The sequence below is a fragment of the Giraffa tippelskirchi genome, chromosome 5, assembly GCF_054371585.1.
Source record: "Giraffa tippelskirchi isolate mGirTip1 chromosome 5, T2T-mGirTip1v1.2.pri, whole genome shotgun sequence".
Classification (NCBI taxonomy): Eukaryota; Metazoa; Chordata; class Mammalia; order Artiodactyla; family Giraffidae; genus Giraffa; species Giraffa tippelskirchi.
In genome coordinates, this window is record NC_137279.1 from 128605195 (window position 1) to 128620850 (window position 15656).

The 15656-nt window shown below is 35.0% G+C and overlaps 1 protein-coding gene across 8 annotated transcripts in view; it reads left to right on the forward strand.

Moving 5' to 3' along the window:
- Positions 1-15656, forward strand: part of EVI5 (ecotropic viral integration site 5) — a 223088-nt gene that overhangs the window by 85485 nt on the left and 121947 nt on the right. For all 8 annotated transcript variants that reach the window (XM_081486300.1, XM_081486303.1, XM_081486304.1 and 5 more), the window contains exons 6-10: positions 2262-2387; positions 3806-3949; positions 4853-4942; positions 5048-5145; positions 14104-14164. In XM_081486300.1, coding sequence (XP_081342426.1) covers positions 2262-2387; positions 3806-3949; positions 4853-4942; positions 5048-5145; positions 14104-14164 — 519 coding nt within the window. The remainder of the gene's footprint in view (positions 1-2261; positions 2388-3805; positions 3950-4852; positions 4943-5047; positions 5146-14103; positions 14165-15656) is intronic.

Consider the following 15656-nt stretch of genomic DNA (forward strand, 5'->3'; position numbering starts at 1 on the left):
TGAGGGAGAGAAAACATTCTCCTCAGGAGACAGCCAGATTTCCGGTTTGAAGTATCCTTAGGGGGGAGTCAGGTTTCACTTAGAGAAAGACAGTGAAAGAACATTGGGTGAAGAGATTGAGGGTATAGATAGGATATTTTATTGATGGCAGGTTTTTAGTTCCAGAAAGTGCTGTGTAAAAGGTTTAGGGCATATTAGAAATGGGGTAGATTATGGGAGCACTGGAACCACATGGGATAAGCGTTCTAGGATACTGGGTTTCTTGTAGTGACTGACGTAAAAATCAGTGGGGCTATAACGCTTCATAGGATCAATAAAGCGTTGGGAGGAGGGAAGGAAGTATGAGTTTTGCCAAGAATAGTTCTTGGCTCCTGTCCATGGCTGTGTTGAGGCCAGGGAAAATGTATTGTTAATAAATGTAGTCTTCAGTAAGAAAAGTGCCTAGAGACCTTTTGAGGTTTCCTCTTTTGAAACACACTGGTATGATGTGAGTGAATGAACATTAGAAAATTTTATCTTAATACACAAGGAGTTCCCTGGCAGTCCAGTGGTTAGGACTGTATGCTCCATTACAGGGGCACGGGTTCCACCCCTATTTGGAGAACTCAGATCTCTGCATGACAAAAAAAAAAAAAAGACCACACAGTAATTTGTATGTTATGTGTCTAAATTTAATACCTGTATATCTCTACGGAGCTTTTATATTCAGTATCTTAGTTGATATAATTATCTAGTGTTCAGTTCAGTTCAGTCGCTCAGTCGTGTTCGACTCTCTGCGACCCCATGAACTGCAGCACGCCAGGCCTCTCTGTCCATCACCAACTCCCGGAGTCTACCCAAACCCATGTTCATCGAGTCGGTGATGCCATCCAACCATCTCATCCTCTGTTGTCCCCTTCTCCTCCCGCCCCCAATCCTACCCAGCATTAGGGTCTTTTCCAATGAGTCAGCCCTTCGCATGAGGTGGCCCAAGTATTGGAGCTTCAGCTTCAACATCAAACCTTCCAATGAACATCCAGGATTGATCTCTTTTAGGATGGATTGATTGGATCTCCTTGCAGTCCAAGGGACTCTCAAGAGTCTTCTCCAACACCACAGTTCAAAAGCATCAATTCTGCAGCGCTCAGCTTTCTTCACCGTCCAACTCTCACATCCATACATGACCACTGGAAAAACCATAGCCTTGACTAGACGGACTTTTGTTGGCAAAGTAATGTCTCTGCTTTTAAACATGCTATCTAGGTTGGCCATAACCTTCCTTCCAAGGAGTAAGCGTCTTTTAATTTCATGGCTGAGTTACACACAAAATGTGAAATTGAAACCTTTAAAGGTTTTAAAACCGTAATTACAGATTTTTTTTGGAAAACTTATTTTACTAGTTCTTTTAACACGTATGCACTATTATTTCTGCTCGGAACCCTTGAAAAGCCTCCCATCTCACTTAAGATAAAAGTTTAGGTCCTTACAGTGGCTTCTAAAATCCTGTGATTTGGTTCATTGTATTTCTTCTCCATAACCATACCTTCATTTGTAACATCACTCCTAATTTAGTAGTCCCCTGTTTATTGTTCCTTGAGAATGCCAATCATGCTTCCATTTCAAGACATTTGTATTATTCTCTCAGCACTGTTCTTCCCTCAGTTGTTCCCTTACTTTCAGTATTCTGCTCAAATGTTACCTTATCAAGAGACTTTCTCTGACCTACCTATAAATAAATAGAATGTGTCTCCCCAGGATTCTCTGTTGCTTTACTTTGTCTTATTTCCATAGCACTTTGCACCATCTGACATATATTAATTGATTTATTCCATATATTGCCTGGAAAATCCATAGAGGAGCCTGTCAGGCTTCAGGGGGTCACAAGAATCGGGCACAACGTAGGGACTAAACCACCATGTATTGTCTTATCTCTCCCTACTGGAAGGTTCAAACTCCTTGAAAGTAGAGACTGTTTATTTTGTTCACTGGTATATGAGAGAGAGAGAGAAGTATCTGGCTTTAAATGAATATTTGTTGATTGAATTCATGAATTAGGTAAGTGAGGCAGCTGGTCTCAGTTGTCAGATTTGCCTAATTTCTCATTGATGGTGATAGAATGGGAAATTAGAATCTTCTGATTCCTAGTCCATTGCTCTTAATATTACATCACTTGGCACTCAAAACAGTGGTTATAGTTGAATGAGTACTTAGTTTAAATGTATTTAGCTTATTTGTTTATCACAGAACATTAATAGATGTTGCTTCTTTTTCTCCTAATGCAGATGCCAGAAGAAGAAGCTTTCTGTGTATTTGTTAAATTAATGCAAGATTATAGACTTCGTGAACTTTTTAAACCAAGTATGGCAGAATTAGGCCTTTGTATGTACCAGTTTGAATGCATGATACAGGTAAAAGTGTGATGTTAACCAAAAACATACTGCCTTTATATTTTTTGTCATCTTGGTTTGAGTGACAACTAAGCAAATTTAATGTTAAAAGCATTAAAGCAACTGAAAAAAAAAAATCACTGTTTTAATTACATGATTATTTGTTGGTCAGTTAACCCACAATTTAGACTTTACTTCCCAGTTAGGTGCTGTCCCAGGTAGACCACAGTCTGGAACTTTACTACAATTTTTATGTTCAAATCTTAAATATTTGTGCCAAATATATTGTAACCTAGGTGCATGAGTTTCCTATTATGCCATATTGATCACATTATTTTATGTAGATTATGCTCTCCTACAGAAGCCCATGACATTTGGATGCTGATACCAGTTCATCTCCTTTGAGATGGTCTCACATCTCTTTCAATTCTCTCGCCTGCCTTTCCCCTACCTTTCTTTACTGCCTTTCATCTCACTTTTTCTGCTAGCCTGTAATCTTAAAAAAATTACTGTTTCTTTCCTTTTATGTTGGTAATTTAAGATTCATAGTCTTATTGACTGTGTGAGGGTGAAGAGAAAGAAAGGAATCAAAACCAAGTAAAAAATACCTTTAAAGTATTTCACCTTTCTGGAGTTAATTTTTGTATTTATATAAGTAGATTTGCTATTTTTCCCTGTGATGTAATGTTATAAATATTCTCCATTTACTTAAATTTCAATTATGTAAGCAAAATTTAAGAATATAGGTTAAGGATTCAACTGGCATAAGAGCCATTTTCCTTAGAAAAGTCTCCATTTCCCTGGCAGCCTTACCCACAGGAATTTTAAAATACTCTACCTTATCCATGTGTGATGAGAAGAAGGGGATATGCCAAATGTTTTTGCATTTTAAAGAGAAAGACAAAGTAGGTCTTGATGATTCTTATTTGTCTTTTAAATAGTAAGCTTCTTTTTATCAACCTTAAACTCCCTTGGTTTATTTTCAATTAATGTGTCATTTATGTTTTAAATTACTAGTGTTGCTGAAGTATCTGTGTTTCGGGTAAGAAGGGAGCTTAGGATAGGCAATCAGGGGTATATAGCACCTGAAAGTATTTCAACATAGCATTTCTTCCCTTTTAAAAAAATTTGTTTTGGAAATATTATAGTTTATAGAAAAGTAAAGAAAATTATAAAAATTTTACTTATTGTAATTTTTCTTACTAAGAAATAATTAGGTCCAACTTTTTAAGTTCCAACTTCACATCCTTTATTTTTTCCCTTTTCCAAATAGTAACCACTATCTAGAGTGTCCATTTCTGCCTCTTATTTCTTCCATATGATTCCTGAATTTTTATGTTTATGTTTGGTGAAGGCTAATTTAGTATGTGTACAATGGTTTGGCTTAAAATACTCAATTTTACAATGTTTTAGCTAATTAATTCCTTTCTTCTATTTAGGAGCACCTTCCAGAGCTCTTTGTGCATTTTCAGTCTCAGAGTTTTCATACCTCAATGTATGCATCCTCATGGTTTCTGACTATCTTCCTTACAACTTTTCCACTACCAATTGCAACAAGGATATTTGATATCTTTATGTCTGAGGTAAGTTAGTGGGCAACTTAGCAGACTGAGCAAAGGAATCATTGGGTTAATGAGAGCTAGGCAATGAGGAGAACAATAACATCCATATGAGTACTGTTCATCTCCTCATTTGATGGATGACAGATGAAGAAGCTGATACTTGGAGAAAGATTAAGTAGCTTGTGTATGGACACATAACACATAAGTGGTATAGTAACCAAGACTCAAACATAGGCAGTCAAAATCAGGAGTCCATACTCTTAATCAAACCTGAATCACCTCCTTTTTGATGTAGTGAGAATTAGTGAGGGTTAAAATTTCCTTTACAGTTAATATTGTTGCAATGCATCTGTTACCCAAAGAGGAAGAAGTAGTGAGTATAATTTTCTTCTATCCCCTGAACACCTTGCAGGTAGTCCTTTTAATTGTCACTGACGTGTAGTGGTGATCCTTTGTCTTCTATATTTTGACTGAGAAGATAGGAAGGTAAGGATAAGTGATCAGTGATAGAGAGCACCTAAGAATATTATTAATTGTTATTAATTACATCTTGGGAAGATCAATTTATATAACATAGCTAAATACAGTTAGTCTGGAGCCAGGAAACTATGATTCATGTACTGATCTATCCTGGTTTGCCTGCCAAGTCTGTCCTTTCTGTAAATAAAGTTTCTTGGAACATAGCCATGACTGTTTGTTGATGTGATATCTGTGTCTGCTTTTCAGCTGCTATTCCAGGGTTGATTATTTGTGACACTTATAGGTAGTGCTCCTAAAGCCTAAAACATTTGTTTTCCAACTCTTTATAGAAAATGTGTGCTCTCCTCTAGTTTAGGTATCTAAATGTTTACCTTAGTATTCTTTTGAGTGATTAGTTGTTGTGGAAGAGTAAGATAAATTTGACTTTATAATTTGATTCTTCAGGGTTTAGAAATAGTGTTTCGGGTAGGATTAGCGCTTCTTCAGATGAATCAGGCAGAACTGATGCAACTCGACATGGAAGGGATGTTACAGGTAAGCCAGGTCATGATTTCTTAAATGCCTTTAGATTTTACTATTTATTAGTTAATAATAAATGGAAGTAAGTAATTCTTATGTTTTTCTTTTGTTGTATCTTAGCACTTTCAGAAGGTCATTCCACATCAGTTTGATGGTGGTCCAGACAAATTAATCCAGGCAGCTTACCAAGTCAAGTATAACTCTAAAAAAATGAAAAAGTAAGTTTTTTATATTTTGTTTTTTTAGTTATAGGGGTTTGTCAGTGCATTTTAGGAGATTAAATAGAAGCAGCAAAACATTCTAGTGGTGAGTACAATTTTCCTCATCATTTTATAGAACTGTAATGTTTTATTTGGTGGTATTAGGTTTAATATGACATAAATTTAATATTGGAATTTTATAGTGCTCTAATGGTGCATAGGACTATTGTGTATTACTGTTTTTTTCTTTTTGATTGCATTTTTAAAACTCCTTTCCCATTCCACATTGACTAGAATTAGGAACCTAGTAAGTGTATATATGTAAGTGTGCTATTGTTTAAGAAACCGCTTTTATGGTGTGGTCACTAACATTTTTTTCCTCTCAGTTGATCCTAGTCTGTCACTTAAGTTTAAGATTAACATAACCAGCAAGATGGTCATGAGGTGTGCATTAAGTTAAAATTTTGTTTATTATGTATTACTTTCTAGTGAAACTTTCTTTTGTATATATTTCACTAAAGTTCAAGATAAGCAGTCTTGTCTGGTAAAGTTTGATTTCTGAAATATGATAAAAGTGTTAAGAACAATAGTTCTTATTCTTCTAGCTTTCAGCAGTTAAATAAATCTTAACCTGAGGTCATAATTAGCATTCCTGACACTTGTTAATGTGGTATGAGATGCTTTAAAATGATAGCAGTACTAGCCTCACAGTTCTTAATATCTTTGCTGCTGCACAATGAAATTACATTAACATGTACAATGTACTCCCATAGAGATTCCTACTGCAAAAATATGTTAGAATATGAGTAAATATTTTGTTATTAAAATTAGTTAACTCTAATTTGGGAAAACATACAATTTATCATGTTCAACTAGTATTGTTAATAAATTGCCTGTGAAATTACTAATAACCAATTACATTGCAGCATCATTTTGAGACATTTTAGACTGAAAAGCTGTTCTGTTCTATAATTGATAAAACCTTAGGAACCATCTCAGTTTCTGCCTCTTGACCTTAATTTAAAAGTACTTTATTGGTAAAAAAAAAATGCTAATCATTTGATCCTTTAGTAAGTTGTAATCTTTTATATTAGTAACATCAAAGATCCCTGATCACAGGTCACCATAACAAATATGCTTCTGTTTTTTTCCTTTTTTATTTTCTTTTGTTGGTACTTGCCTTCCTTTTCCATTGCAATATCTACTTCTTACTGCTTAGTAGCTATTTATGCATATTCTGGAGAGTAATGTTTTATCAGTATTAAAGGATGAGTTTCATCTGTTTCTAATAAGTACCACTCTCAGAATATAATGAATTTAGACTTGGACCTGGCTCTGAAAAAGGTTCAAACTTGCTGTACGTAGGATGATGGCAGAGCAGGGAAGTAAATAGCTTATTACGATTACAGTCTCAGTTCACTTTAGTTGAGTTCAGTCTCTCAGTCCTGTCTGACTCTTTGCGACCCCATGGACTGCAGCATGCCAGGCTTCCCTGTCCATCACCAACTCTCAGAGCTTGCTCAAACTCATGTCCGAACTCACGACTCTCAACCTCTGTTGTCCCCGTCTCCTTCTGCCTTCAATCTTTCCCAGCATCAGGGTCTTTGTCAATATAACAGGTTATTAATTTGACATGTAAGAGATGCATAGCCTATGTGTCTTTAAATTGTATACACAGTCTAGTCTGCTGGGGCCCAGGAAAATGTTCAGAGCATGGTGACTAAATTTTCAGTTTCCATTTATATTCTTTCCTAACTTTTATCTGCATGATAATATTCCTAAGGTAGAGGTATTTTTACTGAGTTCAAGCATATAATAGTCGCCACATGACAGGCCAATAAATCAAAAGTCAAGGAATAGTGACTTTATTTGGAAAGCCAGCAGACTGAGGAGATGGAGGACTGGTTTCCCAGTGCACAGTCTTACCCGAGTTAGGATTTAGGCCTGTTTAATGCTAACAGGGGAGTGAGGGGAGCTGGTTGTTGCAAATGTCTTGATGCCGGAATTCTTTGTTTTTGCAGCAGTCCACAGATCTGGTCACAATGTTCCTAAAAACCCCCAACAAGACAAAATTTCTCTATTTTACATCTTTTTAACTCCATATGAATAGAAAAGTGCTGTCCTTTTAATGATCAAGCCTGGGAGGCAGAGCCTTGAGAATGGGCTCTCAAGTATATTTCAGGCTCATGTATCTAGGCAACATCTTTGTACAAGAGTTCAGAGCTAGAATGACTAAGCACAGGTAACAAAGCACAAAGGTTAGAGCTAAAGGAGTAGATCCGATGTGGAGTCAGGTCTGTTCTTTGTTACAGTATCTTTGTGTTCCTTTTTACCTTCCCTTTTACAGTCTGCCTTCTACCACTTAATGAAAGTAAGGCAAACCTGTCATACTCCAGTTCTTACTGTGGTACGTTTCTTTGGGATATAAAAATATCTGGGGTACCAAGTCATAGGGGCAATTTCAGAAAATTTTGCTCCAGAAGGAGTGTGCCCTGAGAGAACAAAGCAAGAAAAATCAGATGGAGCAGCTTCCTATTTCATCCAGCTAACAGATGCTTGGCAGTACTGCCTTATCTTGCTTACAGTTAGAGTTGAAAGTTAAAATGGTGATGATGGAGTTAAGTATTAACATATACTTATTTGAGTTGAAAATAATTGCTGATTGCTGTTTATGATCAGATAGGTGCAAAGAAGTTGTTGTTGCACATCTCTCTATTGACTTTGTACTTCTCCCCACTGGTGTTGCACCCTTTCCTCTGGCTGAAAAGACTGCTAAGAAATTTAAAGAGATTTAAAGGGCTGGTGCCCTTTTCTCCCCTTCATTTCTTTTTTTTTTTTTCTCTTTTGAGAGCCAGACACTAAAGACATTCAAAAACACCTCCATATATGGAGGAAATTAAAACGTGATTGTACATGCCCAAGGGAGAATCTCAGAAAAGACCTGAGAACAGGTTAAGTTTACATCTCAGGTTGGTCATCAGCACAGAGACAACTTATAACAGTCAAAAAGACAATAACAGTAACAAAAGAACAGCAAACCCTGGGGAGGAGGAGAATCTGATTTACAGAGTTACTAAATTACTAAGTTCAAATGTCTGGTTTTCAACAACAAAAAATCAAGGCATACAAAGAAATAGGAAAATTATGACCCATTCAAAGGAGAAAATTAAACAGAAACTGTTCCTGAATAAGACTTGATGTTAGACTTGGTAGGCAAAGACTTTAAAAGATGATTAAAGAAATAAAATAAGATGTGGGAAAAGTAAAAAAGATGTAAGAACAAAATGAGAATATCAGTAAAGAGATAGAAAGCCAAGAAGAAATTCTGGATCTGTAAAATACAGTAACTGAAGTGAAAATTCACTATAGTGATTGAAAGGCAGATTTGATTAGGTAGAAGAATAAGTGAACTTGAAGACAGAACCCTGGAAATTACTGAGTTTGAGGACCAACAACAACAAAAAAGACCCAAGAAAAGTGAACAGAGCTTAAAGGACCTGTGAGTTTTCACCAAGTGGACCAACATACACTTTGTGGGAATCTGAGAAGGTGGAGTGGGGAGAATGTTTTAAGAAATAATAACAAATTTGTTGAAAGACATGAATGTAAACATTCATTAAGTTCATTGAACTCTAAGTGGTGTAAAGAAGACTTCACGCCAAGACATGTTACAATCAGACTTGCAAAAGACAAAGAGCAAATATGGAAGCCAGCAAAAGAGAAGCCAATCATTATGTACAAAGGATTCTCAATAAGGTTATAAGCAGACTTCTCATTAGAAACTTTGGAGGTCAGTCAAGAATCCTGTATCTGGCAAAATGTCCTTAAAAAGGGAGGGGAAAATCAAGACATTTCCAAATAAACAAAAGCTGAGCTCATTATCACTAAATGTGCCCTTCAGGAAATGTTCATTCTGACTGAGCGACTTCACTTTCACTTTTAACTTTCATGCATTGGAGAAGGAGATGGCACCCCACTCCAGTATTCTTGCCTGGAGAATCCCAGGGACGGGGGAGCCTGGTGGGGTGTCGTCTGTGGGGTCGCACAGAGTTGGACACGACTGAAGTGACTTAGCAGCAGCAGCAGCAGGGCTAAATGAAAGGACACTCGACAGTAACTGAGTCATGTCACAAAAGGAGGGTCTTAAATAAGGTAGACAAATGGGCAGTTATAAAAGTTATATTTATCATAACAGTGGATTGTAACTCCACTTTTTGTTTCTTGTACAATTTAATGTTAATGCATTAAAAAGAGCAATTATTAGTCTAAAAGCTATTAGTATTGTAATTTTTGTTTGTAGCTTCAAATCTTGCTTTCTACATCATTTAGGAGCCTAGTAGATTTTAAAGAATCATTAGTTTGTGTTTTGGGGCACACAATGTATAAATATATATTTTTGTGACCAGTAACCAAAAGGGTTGGGAAAAATATTATAAAAGCAGAGTTCTTGTATAATATTGAAGTTAAGCTGCTAGCTATTCAAATTAGAGTATTATTACTTCAGATACAATCTCCATGGAGCCACAAAGAAAATAACAATGAAATATACACAACAGGAAATTAGAAAGTAATACAAAAAAACCCAACTGAACACTAAAGACAATAATAATGCAGGAAGTGAGGGATTTTAAAAAAAGCAAAGCATATAGAAAACAAATAGCAAAATGACACTGTCCTCCTTTATCCGTAATTACTTTTAATGTGAATGAATTAAACTCTGCAAAAGACATGGATTGGCAGAAGAGAAAACCACACAATCCAGCTATATGTTATCTACAGGTGATTCATTTTAGATCCAAAGATGCAAATAGGTTGAAAATGAAAGTTTGGGAAAATACATTCTATGCAAATAGAGTAAGCAAAAGAGAGCAGAGATGGCTATAGAAATATCAGACAAAAATATCAGACTTTAAATTTTCAAAGTTTCCAAGAGACAAAGACAGTTAATACATATTAATGAAAGGTTCAGTATAGCAACAAGATATAACAATTAAAAACATTGGTACACCAAAGACAGAATATCAAAATATATGAAGCAAAAAAGTACATAATTGAAGTGAGAAATGAACAGTTCTACAGTAATAGTTGGAGACTTCAGTATCCCACTCTCAGTAATGGATAAAACAACCAGAGAGGATATACATAAGAAAACAGGACTCAACACAATAAATATACACCGAACACTCTACCTGATAACAACAACTCTGTTAAGTCTCAGTAGATTTTAAGAGAAAGATGTACAAAACAACTTTTCCAGATGTAACCAGTTGAAATTAGATATCTAATAGAAGTAAAACTGGAAACAGCAAATTTTTTTGGAATTAAACAATGTACTGTTAACCAGTGGATCCGTGAAGAAATTTAATTTTTCAAGAGCATCAAAAGAAATATTTAGGAATTAACTTAACCAAGGAGGAAAAAGATTGCATAATGAAAATTTCAAAACATTACTGCAAGAAATTAAAGATACATAAGCAATACACATCCCATATTCAAAGATTGGAAGACCATCTATTTTTCTTTTTTGGAAGACTTAATCTTACTAAGATGTCAGTACAACCCAAAACATATTCAATGCAATCCTTATCAAAATACTGATGATACATTTTTTGCAGAAATAGAAAATCCCACTCTAAAATTCACATGGAATCTTAAAGGACCCCATATAGCCAAAATAATCTTGAACAGGAACAAAGCTGGAGGACTCATACTTCCTGATTTCTAAACTTACTACAAAGGGAGTAATCAAAACAGATTGGCACTGGAATGAAGACATAAATAAGCCCTTACCTACATGGTGAGGTGATTTTTGTCAAGGATGCTAAGACCACTCAGTATGGATAGAACTGTCTTTCCACAAATGGGACTGGGAAAACTGGATATCCACATGCAAAAGAATGAAGTTGGACCTTCACCTAACACTATATGCAAAGTCAAAATGGAAAGAGCTTCATGACACTGGATTTCGCAATGATGCCTTGCATATGACACCAAAGACACAGACAACAAAAGAAAAAATAGACAAACTGAAGTTCATTAAAGATTTAAAATTTGGAGATTAAAAGGTAAAAACTTTCAGTTACAAAATCAGTCCTTGGTGTGAAATGTACAGTGTGGAGACTATAGTCAATAGTTTTGTAATATCTTTGTATTGGTGATCTCTTGGAAATGTATAAAAATGTCAGGTCACTATGTTGTGTATCAGAAACTAACATAGAGTTTTAGGTTAGTTATACTTCAGAATCAAGCTCGTAGAAAAAGAGATCAGATTTGTTAATACTGGAGATGGGGGTCAGGAGAAGGGAGTTGATGAAGGCAGTCAAAAGGCACAAATGTCCAGGTTTTAGTGCTGGGGATGTAATGTATAATATGATGAAGATAGTTAACACTGCTGTACATTATATATGAAAGTTTTTAAGGTTAAATTCTGAGTTCTCATCACAAAGAAAAAAAGTTTTTTGTATTTTTAAATTTTTATATCTATATGAGGTAATGCATGTTCACTAAACTTACTGTGGTAATCATTCATGATGTATATAAGTCAAATCATGCTGTACGCTTATAGCACTTATATCAGTTATATCTCAATAAAACTGGAGCAAAAAATTAAAGAAAAATTTTTAAAAGTTCTATCCATTAGAGACTCTTAAAATTTAAAAATAAAATACATTCAAAAAAATTTTTGTGTATTCTAAGAAGGACACTCAACAGAAAAGACAGTCCACAGAATGGGAGAAAACAATTGCAAATCATACATCTGATAAAAGATTAATATCTGTGTAGAGAACTCTTATCTATATATTATCTATTTACTCTTATGTATATATTAATATATAGATATATTAATATCTATATAGAGAACTCGTAAAACTCAACAGCCAAAACCAAACAGCTGAATTTAAAAATGGACAGTGGATTTTAATGGACATTTCTCCAAAGAGATATAAATGGTCGGTAGGCATATAAAAAGATGCTCAATATATGGTATAATATGGGTAAACTTTGGGGACATGGTGCTGAGTGAAATAAACCAGTCACGATAGGACAAATACTGTATAGTTCCATTTCTGTGAGATACTTAGTGTTGTCAGACTCACATACATAGAGCATAAAACGGTTGTTGTCAAGACCTGGTGAGAGGGGGCAGTGGAGTGTTATTCTTTCATAGGTATAGAGTTTCATTTTTTAAGATGAAAAAAGCTATGGACATGGTGGTGGTGATAGCTTCACAACATTCTCTGTGTGCTTGTATGTGCGAATGCATGCACTCAGTAGTGTCTGACTCTGAGAGCGCGTGGACTGTAGCTCGCCAGGCTCCTCTGTACATGGGTTTCTCCAGGCAAGCATACTGAAGTGGGTTACCATTTCCTATTCCAGGGATCTTCCTGACCTAGGGATCGACCCCCCCATCTCTTGCATCTCCTGCATTAGCAGGCAGATTACCACTAGCACCACTGGGAGAGACCACTGAATCGAACATTTAAAAATAGTTAAGATGGTAAAATTTGTTATATGTATTTTACCACAATACAAAAGTGTTCTGTGAGCTAAGTGAAATTGAAAGTAAAAGAAAGTGAAAGTGAGTGAGATTAAACATAGTAAATAATAGGTTCTTGTCTCTTGAGGAAGAACTTGATTTTTGAAAGCAGATGTAAGTTATGTGGAGCTTGGTTATTATTTGGAGGGTTAAACTTGTTATTAACATTTTTGATTGAGAACAAGATTTAAAAAAAAAAAACTTGGTAGTACTGATTTTTGGATGGCGAGTAATTTTTTAAGACAATTTTATGCTTTAATAGTAGAGTTGCAAATATAGTACCTTGCATTTGTTTGTTATTTCTTACTCTCTTACAGTCTGTGACAGTTCCTTAATCTTTTCTTGTGTATTCTAACCTTGAACTTCTGATCGAGCTGGTCAAATGTAATTTATTTAGAATATCCTTCAGTTGGGGTTTGATGATTTCTCTTGATTAGAATGAGGATATGCGTTACTGGGTAGGATACCACAGAGGTGAGGTGCCTTTCTCAGTATATCTTAATACAGACTGTGTGATGTTCATATGCATTACTAGTGATGTTAACCTTGATCATTTGGCTCAGACTACTATAAATTTACTATTTTTCTCCTTTGTAATTACTACATATTTTGGGAGAGATACTCTGAGATTGCGTTTAAACTTCTACCCACTGATTTTAGCATTCATTTTTCTTGCCTATGGCAGTTATTTATTGTGGAGCTCTAATGGTGATTTTTATATTTGCCTCATTCTTTCCACATTTATTAACTGGAATTTTTTTGGTAGGAGGAGTTGTTCCTTTTCTCCCCTTACAGATTTCTTAGTCAAGCTTAGTTAAGATCCAATTGAATTTTATCAATGTATTCCAATTTGAAGGGGAAGGGTAGGTGGTTCTTTTGTAAGTTAAGGGCTGAATAGAATCTATAAGCTCAGTTCTCTGTTTCGTGCTTTATAGCATTTTGTTTTTTAAAGTTTACTTTTCTGTGGTTCTTATTTTTATTATTATTTTTAAATATTTATTTTATTATTTATTTAGTTGTACCAGGTCTTAGTTGTGACATGCGGGATTGTTGATCTTTGTTGCAGCATGCAGGATCTTTAGTTGTGGCATGTGGGATTTTTTTATTTGCAGCAATTGAACTTAGTTGTGGGACATGGGATTTAGTTCCCTGAGCAGGGATTGAGCCCCGGCCCCCTGCACTGGAAGCCTAGAATCGTAGCCACTGGACCACAATGGAAGCCCCTTGTTTTTTTTTTGTCTTTGAAGTAACATTTTTTGTGAAAACGCATACAACTATTGAGATGATTTTTCTGATTTCAAATATTGCAAGTCATAAGTAGGGGAAACATACCAAAATTGTATTTTGTGTTAATATATGGTTTTAAATTTTATGATTTCCGTAACTAGATTGGAATGAAAGCATACCTTTAACTTTTTTTTTTTTTGCCTCTTTCTTAGGCTTGAAAAGGAATATACTACAATAAAAACTAAAGAAATGGAAGAACAAGTTGAAATTAAAGTAAGCATCTTAGGGCTTTTAAAAGTGCTGAACATAACTTGATTGAAGTCAGTTATTTGGCAATATATGTTAGGTTATGTTGACATATGTTGATATATTATAGATTTAATGATGGTGTTTGTATTTATTTATTGATAAATTTACCATCCCACTAGGTTATAGTTAAAAACAGACATTTCAAAAAATAATGTGACTGAAGTGGTTTTCATTCTAATATGGAAGAAAGCAGTTTTTCCTTTTTCTGGATTTATTGGCAGGTCATCAGGAGAAAATACTTCTTTGGGGGAAAAATAATTATCATTCCATTTAAGCATGTTTTATAAAGTTACAGAGAAGATAATCTATAACATGCTGAGACTAAAAGCAGCATAGTCTAAGGGAGACCAAATAGAGGAGATTATTGCATTAGAAATAATTTTGGCTGCTTTAGAGAAGCAGAACGCTTTGACTAATTCAATCTTCCAATCTCTAAGCAAAGGTTATATTTTAATTACTGTTCAGAGAAACAGGTAGGTTTTTAATCTGAAGGACATGTACATTCACATGTGTATCTTAAAATTGTTTGTATCCCTGTAGGCTAGAAATTGTGAATCCTTTAGCGTTGTGTAAGCTAGGTGTTAAGGAAAATTAAATTGGCTCTCACTGCTGATATTTCAAGATGGGGATAAAGAATAGAAGTGTGAGTTAGTGAAGGAACTCAGTGACTGGCTGATGTAATTTCTTACGTTTTATTTTCTCCCTAACATCGGCAAAAGAAAAAGAAAAAACAAATTTATTGAATGACTCCACTTAAAAAAAAAACAAAACACAACTGTATGTTTGAATATGTCTGATTTTTTACTTGGACCTAGCAAGACATTCGATGACCATCTTATTTATAGTTCACTAGCCATGTACTAATTCAACCTTGCTATAAAATAAAACTTGATTACTCACATCCTACAGGCCCTTTTTTTACTAGGGAATGAGTTCTGCTAAATTGCTACTCTTTTCTTACCATAATCCTGCTCAAAAGCCTCCTGGAACACAATCTCTTCCTTCATCAACTCTGTCTCTCTTTTATTTCCATTTCTATCACTTACTCACTATCTGTTAGAAATAGATACTTCTAAATTTTTCAGAGAGACAGAGAGAGAGGAAGAGAGAGAGAAAGAAAAGACCCCTGTGGATTTTTTTCCTCTTTTTTTTTTTTTTTAAAAAAAAAGGTCTGTCATCCAACTGCTGCTCTACTATTTGCTTTTCTTTTAGGTTCCATGAGTAAGAGTAATATTAAATCATACCCTCCACTTCAACCTACTGAAAGTAAAAATTACGTCATCCTGATGACTGGGGCGAGACCATGGGGTATTCGGAACTGCAAATCAAGAATCTGAGGATGGGGAAACCATCCTGTTCATTTCATCATGCTTTGTTGTTGCAAAAAAAAAAAAAAACTCAGTTCTATGAACAATCCTTGCTCTTGAAGAAGTTTTTTTTCTAAGATTAAGTCACA